Source organism: Conger conger, chromosome 10, assembly GCF_963514075.1.
Source record: "Conger conger chromosome 10, fConCon1.1, whole genome shotgun sequence".
Lineage (NCBI taxonomy): Eukaryota > Metazoa > Chordata > Actinopteri > Anguilliformes > Congridae > Conger > Conger conger.
The window spans coordinates 32087677-32095024 of record NC_083769.1 but is presented as its reverse complement, the minus strand read 5'-3'; the positions used below and the strand labels follow the sequence as shown (position 1 = coordinate 32095024).

The following is a 7348-nucleotide window of genomic DNA, read 5'->3' as shown; positions in this document are numbered from 1 at the left end:
GCACTGGCCACACAGCCCCACAGCATGATGGAACCTCCACCAAATTTTACTGTGGGTAGCAAGTGTTTTTCTTGGAATGCTGTGTTCTTTCACCACCATGCATAATGCCCCTTGTTATGACCAAATAACTCAATCTTTGTTTCATCAGTCCATAGCACCTTATTCCAAAATGAAGCTGGCTTGTCCAAATGTGCTTTCGCATACATCAAGCGTGTGCGCAGAAAAGGCTTCTTCCACATCACTCTCCCGTACAGCTTTTCTTGTGCAAAGTGCGCTGTATTGTTGAACGATGCACAGTGACACCATCTGCAGCAAGATGACCTTGTAGGTCTTTGGAGGTGGTCGGTGGGTTGTATTTGACCATTCTCACCATCCTTGTTCCGTTGTTTTGAGGCCCCCATGTTGCCACTCTTCAGAGGAGAGTCAAAGAGAAGAACAACTTGCAATTGGCCACCTTACGTACCTTTTCTCATGATTGGATGCACCTGTCTATGAAGTTCAAGGCTTAATGAGCTCATCAAACCAATTTTGTGTTCCAATTAATCAATGTTAAGTAGTTACAGGTATTCAAATCAACAAAATGACAAGGGTGCCCAAATTTATGCACCTGTCTAATTTTGTTTAGATGCATATTGCACATTTTCTGTTAATCCAATAAACCTCATTTCACTACTGAAATATTACTATGTCCATCAGTTATTTGATAGATCAAAATGAAGTTGCGGATCCAAACACCCAATGATTTATAAATGAAAATAATGGAAATTGTCAGGGGTGCCCAAACTTTTTCATAAGACTGTATATAATTTATAATCAGATACACTGTTAAGGTACATGCTTCAAGAGCTATGAGGTTAAGGGAGAGAAACATTGAGGTATAATCTGAAAAGTTGAGTTTTTAGATGTTTTCAGGCAGTGAATCTCATTCCACCATCAGGTGTGTGAACCAGAGCAGTGAAAAGTGGCTGCCAGATGCTTGAAGAGATGGGGTAACCAGCTGGCAAGAGAGTTATGGTTGGAGTGTATAGTGTAGTCATTGTCTGAAAATAGGAAGGGACAGTACTATTTGCAGTTTTCTACCACAGGGTGAGAGATTCGAATTGAATGTGAGAAACCACCAGAAGCCAGTGAAGGGTGTTCAAAGGTGGCATGGCATTTCATGAAGATTTGTGGCAGGTTGAAAACCAGATAGGAGGCTGTACTCTGAACTGGTTGCAGTGGGCTTACCAGCAAGGCATTAACCTTGACTACAGATTTGGGGCATTTGTACAAGGAGCTGTGGGGGTTAAGGGGTAGGTTTTCCTGAAGTTTAGAGGGGAGAACCTGCAGGACCTGCTGGTTTTCTGCAATGTGCCCTGAGAAGCGGCTGGCCATTTAGGGTCACACCGAGCAGGAGGGAGGCACTGTGGAGCTATTGAACGTCACTGAAACATCAGCAATGAACCCTTTATCGGGAAGAATAGCTTCCCCAGATTCTGGTGGTGGGTGACCATCCAGGTTGCAAAGTCAGTCAGCATGTCAGAATTTACTTATTTACCTTTAAGTAAATCACTGCTTAATTAAATGAATCTGTTCTGGCCGCATAATGTATGCTTTTAACCAGAGACCATAAACTTTTATGAACTAGAATTTTCTTAAATAATTTATTATTGTCATTATGCTAATTCCAATACCACAATGTGGCCGAGTTATGAACGTTTTAATTCGACCAAAAACGGTATGCATTTGGATTTACCCTGTGACAGCTTCAGAGTGTAAAGTGTAATTTTGCTCTAAGACGAACAACAATACAGGAGAATTACAATTCAACATGGCAAGTCATATTAACATTGTTTCCCTATGGTTGGTATTGGGCGATCCCTGCTGGTGAAGTGAAGAACATCAAGGTGAATTAGGCGGACAAGTACAAAATAAATTGTTTTTATTTTTGCTTCTGTAAAATGCTAAAATCGTGTGCAATTAATGCGCTACATTGTGATATAAATTAATTCATTAATGGAGTGTTATTCAAACCCCAAAAATGCTCACTGCAAATCGGTAAGCATGAAATTAGATATTAGCAAAATGATAGGCCTAGTTGTTCAATGAATTTACGATGAACGTAATGATATGAAAAAGTTACCATTATACCAGCAACCTAGTTTACATTAGGCTATTGCTGTTATCAAACGCATTTAGTACAAACTGTATTTAAGTTGAGATCCATATTGATTCCCACTGAATTTAACCGCAATCAAACTACTGAGCAAACGGGGATGAACACAGCTTATGTACGGTGAAATGCATTAAAATGATACATAATTTTCATGTTTTTGATTATTTATGTATATTATTATTGTTCTGATGATGATGATGATGATGATGATTATTATTATTATTATTATTATTATTATTATTATTATTACTACTATTAGTAGTAGTAGTAGTAGTAGTAGTAGTAGTAGTAGTAGTAGTCTTGGCTAGGGATAATGAATAGCTACCACTGCTGACAGTGAGCTTATAACCTACCTTACCTGTGAATCCAATAGAGTGTGTATGCCTGTGTTTTAATGAATGAATATAAATTGTGACTTAAGTTGGCTCCCTAGTTTTCAGTTGTTGCGCGCACAGAACGGAGTTCCAATAGAAATGACAATTACGGAGGAAGTCCTCTGTGAACCGCCTGAGTAGAACTGTCTAAGTGAGCGCATGCGCAGTTCAACCTCTGTCTGCCCGTGTAAGGGTGTCGATTCTGAAGCTGGAACATTGGAGCAAAAAAGATACTATATTTATATACATAAACCGCATAAAAGAAACGGATGTGCTTCAGAAAACGAAACGGCTACCGCCCTCCAGATAATAGTAATGCAAACATTGTAAGTATTGTTAACTATCGCATGTTTTAAACCAAAGGGTTAGCTAGATTGTGTTTTCCCCGTTTAGAAAAGGTTCGTGATTCCTCTGTAATAGGTCGTCTTTTAACAATCCCCCATGATTCTAACACCGTCAGACTTCTATTCGGTGTAGTTTAGGACTAAATTACATAGATAGATAGTGAATTATGTTTTTCTGGAATTAGATTGGTAGTTGCCCTTACTATAATCACTGTAGGCTACTAATTTTATTTTTATTTATTTTACTGGGGAATGACTAGCTACCGCTCTTTTTTTTTCTTCGTTTTTTTTAATGCTTAATTTGTATTAGTACTAGCCTAAATTACTTGGATTTCGTAGTTGTACTCTAGATCTCTTTCCATGATATTCTGACATTATTCTTAAACCCGTCAGTATATGGCTTATTAACGACACATAGGTTCGAACGATACAGCTAGCCTGCCAGGTTTCATTTAAAAAGGAGAGTGATTTATGTTCTAGAGTGATATGAACTGAGTAGCTAGTTATTATGTTTAAAGGACACACGAGAAGGGTTGCAGTCACCATATCGGCAAAGTGTGATGGTAGACTGCCAGTTGTTGCGATGAAACCGGTCCAATGTTGCAGGACATGAACTGCCGTTGCAGAGGATCTGTTATTAAACTATCCATGCAAATGAGAAATTAATTCAACATGGTGTACCGAGCGATCATTAAATAAATATAACTATAAATACAACATCATATATTGATTATTCTGTCTAATTGGCAAGCAGCATGGAACGACGGCAAATGTGGGACATGTTAAGGTGACACTTATAATGGGTGAATTCTATATATTGTGTGAAGCGTTTATTAATACAAAATGACTGCTGCTATTCCAGAGTGGTCCCTATAATAAATTGGAGTCGTAGCGTGTCTTTCACGTGGATGTCTGCAGTTGCAAACTAAATGGGAATCGTCTGCAATACTGCAGGAAAAAATCTTGAGGTTCGCGTGTTCTCCTGAAAGGATGTACTCCCTCTCCCCTTCTGTTGCTGTGTAGTAAGGCGCGTTCACGACATTTGCGCGAGACCTTCGGGTGAATGAATTTTGTGTGCGCGTGGCGGGGAGTTGGGGAAAAAAGGTTCAGGGGGCGGGACCCTCGCTGTCGCGTGGCGGCGCAGCGCTTTAGACGCTTGCGCGTGCCAATGTAAGGGGCACGCGCTTTAAAAGGGAAATCAGAGAGCAGTTAACGTTTCCGTTACAATACAGGCACTAGTGCTTCTAGTATAAATAACTGCTTTTTTTAAATTGCACGTTACCTCTTTTTGCATATATGTGTCTTAGAGTGTTGTATTGATATACCAACTAAGTTTGTTACCAACTAAGATCTCCTACCGGGCTGCTTATGCAATGACTGCTATTTAAGCACTGAACATCGGTACAATTATCCCGGGTGGATTGTGACATTTTACATTAACTCTTCTTCAAAGTACACATCTCTCAACATAGGGTTTGTGATGTTAATATTAATAATACAATCAGTGTGGACCTCTCAGATACAACATTCTGGTCAACATTTAATGTTACAAGTTAAATGCAATAAAATAGTGTTAAGATGGACATACAGTAAATTCCATCAACATAAGCCATATAGACAATTAGGCTAGAATTAGAATTAGGTTTCTCCATTACCAGGATATTTTTCAATAAATAAGTACATTATGGGGTAAGCAAAACTTAGACTTGTGATAGAAATGTGTGATGCAGTTATAGGTACAACACATAATTAAGATGGTGAAATCATTAAGTCTATGACATAGAATTCCTATGGAGAATATAGCAATATTATAGAATTAGTCTTTCTTTTTTGATGTCCAAAAAACACAGCACGTTGCATGTAGGCATATACTGTCAGCTCCAGCATTTATTTCAATATGTTTATTGTCATGTTTCAATGTTTTAAATATATATATTTTTTTATGAAAACCATAGGTGTCAAAATTATTGGCACCCCTAAACATTATTGTTAATAAAACAGTGTTAAATTGGCAGTAACATTTCATTTAGTTTAATTTATCTCACTCTGTACAAACTATTATAATTCCATCACTTCAGAGTATAAAAATGAGTACAAGCTAAAAAATCCTTTGTTGTCATCCATCAGCATGGGAAAAGCCAAATAAGTATGATTTCAAAAGACACAGACTTTTGTAAAAGTAAAACATATGGAATGGTTACAAAGTTGCCGGTAAGAGGACCCAAGTGCTCGTGGTGCCCATGGATGGTGAGGGAGGCCATAAAAAGCCCAAGGATCCCAGTTCAGGAATTGCAGGGATTGGTTGTGTCTTCAGGTCACACACTGAATCATTCATAAAGCACACTACTTTACACATAATAAAGGTATAGTGACAAATACAGGTCCAGAATTATTTCCACCCTTAATAAGCACAACAAATACTGTAAACGAACAAAAAATATTTTAAACAAAAATAAAAACATTAACCTTTATGTTTTAATTTTAAATTTTTCCCTCAATGTAGAGTTCTGTAGATAAGTTACACTATAAATGTAATGAATTGAAATCTATATGCAAAGCAGTAGAAGCTAAGGCTATTTAACAAAGCTCTGGAAAGTGGGGACATTATTTATTGTCTGTAAAGGGGACAGATCCCAGAAATGGACAACCATAAAATTTTGATAAACAGGAGTAGCACAGATAACTTACACAAGCAGAGTGCCACATGAGCAGGAAAGGGTCTTCACATGAATTTGGTTCAAATATAAAACATGGATTACTGGACCGTTTTGTGGGATCATCTTGCATTTTAGAGTTTATATCAGGACCAGCCTCATACAGATTTTCTTATAAAACCCAGTTTTCCACAGTTTCATATTTTTCTAATCAATCTGAAATGACCTTTTTTCGTGTTCTTTGTCTTCATTTGAAGTCCTGGAGAGTGTAGGAATAAACGAACAGTAAAAGCTGTTCAGTACAGGGTCTGTATTTCATGAGGTCACATTATTTTAAAAAGCCTGGAGCCTAAACAGGGGCCATAGTCATGGTAAATGGGTCCCTTTCATGTACTTTTTGCCCCAGGGCATATGGTTAAAATACCTGAAGTAAAAAATGTTTTTTAAAAAGCGAATAAAAAAAATAATGGCTCAGTTTTAATTGTGGCTATACACATGTATGCATGTGTATGTGTAAGTATGAATAGTCCATGGTTTATTGCACTATGTTAAAAGAAAGCATGATAATAGTGTGAACACTTCAGAATTTAATACATCTTTGCCCAGTGAGAATGTGTTGTGAAGTGGAAATGTCCCCTTCTTCCCAGGTGTTTAGTCGACAACATGAACCTTTTAATAGTGTCACACTGGAAGGCTATAGCCAGTCATGAAAACATATCTGATTTACCAGTTGGTTTGCCAATGATCGGTATTGACCGATAAAACTTTTTGCACAAGACCGATGGTCAGCTCCTGTCAATCAATAGAGAAAATAGGCTATTGTTAATTTGTCATTCAAGAGTGGTTTTCATTTACCTGTCTGATACAAAATAATTGCACTTTCTTTTCCATATTCAGTGTTTTCCCTATAGTTGTACAGGCCTGGTACGCTACCCGGTCAACAAAAAAAAGTTTTATTTAAATGCCAAAAATAACGGCAAATATGTTTTTGGAAATCAGTAGTCATTAGCACTTGGGAGCCTCTGTGGGGTGCTGTTCTGAAACACGAGTCTACTTCTGGGTTGTTGCCTGGGAAACGTGCCGTGAGAAAAATGCCTGCCAATGCCTCCCTCACTGCTGAGTGAGAGTGCAGTGGAGTGCACTGGAGACATGCTGGTTTTCTTTAACTTCATTGATTCTTCTCCAAGGTTTCTCAAAAGTGGAAGGTGAAAACACGTAAGAAGTCACGTCATAGGGTTTGGGCCACATGTACCACCAGAACAGCTTTTGTTATGACATAGAAACCACCAGCATCTGGAATTTGTCAGGTGGGATGCAGCAAGATTGTTCTACAAGAAAGGCAATCAAATCTTGCTAATAGCTTGTATGAACTTGGCACATTCGCCGATTTTCATGTATTTAGAATTTTATCCTTTGTGGGAACAACATTTATGAGTGGTCCCAACCTGTCCTATGGATCATGTCACACATTCAGTTTTCTATGGAGAGCCTTGAAGTGCAGAACTTTGGATCAAACTTTGCAGATCAAATATGTTTATTTAGGATCATTTTCTGAAGTTAGAAGCCTTTGTTGAATCTAATGTGGTGCACTCGAGCCTTTCGTATGGAAAAGTGATTAGAAATTTATGATTAGAAATTTATGCATGAAGACCATTGTTCCAGAATCTCCCATAAATGCTTGCTTAGGTTAAGATTTATTGACTAAGAAGACCGTGGCATATGTATAACACTTTAGTCATACTTGAAGGTGATCACTTAGCATCATTAAATGGTGATTGACATTGTCCTTACCTTCTAAGTGCTCCTAAACAATGCTAGGAA

At 37.9% G+C, this 7348-nt stretch overlaps 1 protein-coding gene across 4 annotated transcripts in view; it reads left to right on the top strand.

The window, feature by feature from the left end:
- The first annotated feature begins 2708 nt into the window (after window positions 1-2708).
- The window catches only part of rgs19 (regulator of G protein signaling 19), a 31890-nt gene continuing 27250 nt past the window's right edge, over window positions 2709-7348 (top strand). For 2 of the 4 annotated variants that reach the window (XM_061258310.1, XM_061258309.1), the window contains exon 1: window positions 2709-2855. In XM_061258310.1, the coding sequence (XP_061114294.1) occupies window positions 2799-2855 (57 nt within the window). In that variant the 5' untranslated portion in view covers window positions 2709-2798. The remainder of the gene's footprint in view (window positions 2856-7348) is intronic. The other 2 variants (XM_061258311.1, XM_061258314.1) reach the window with 2 other exon arrangements.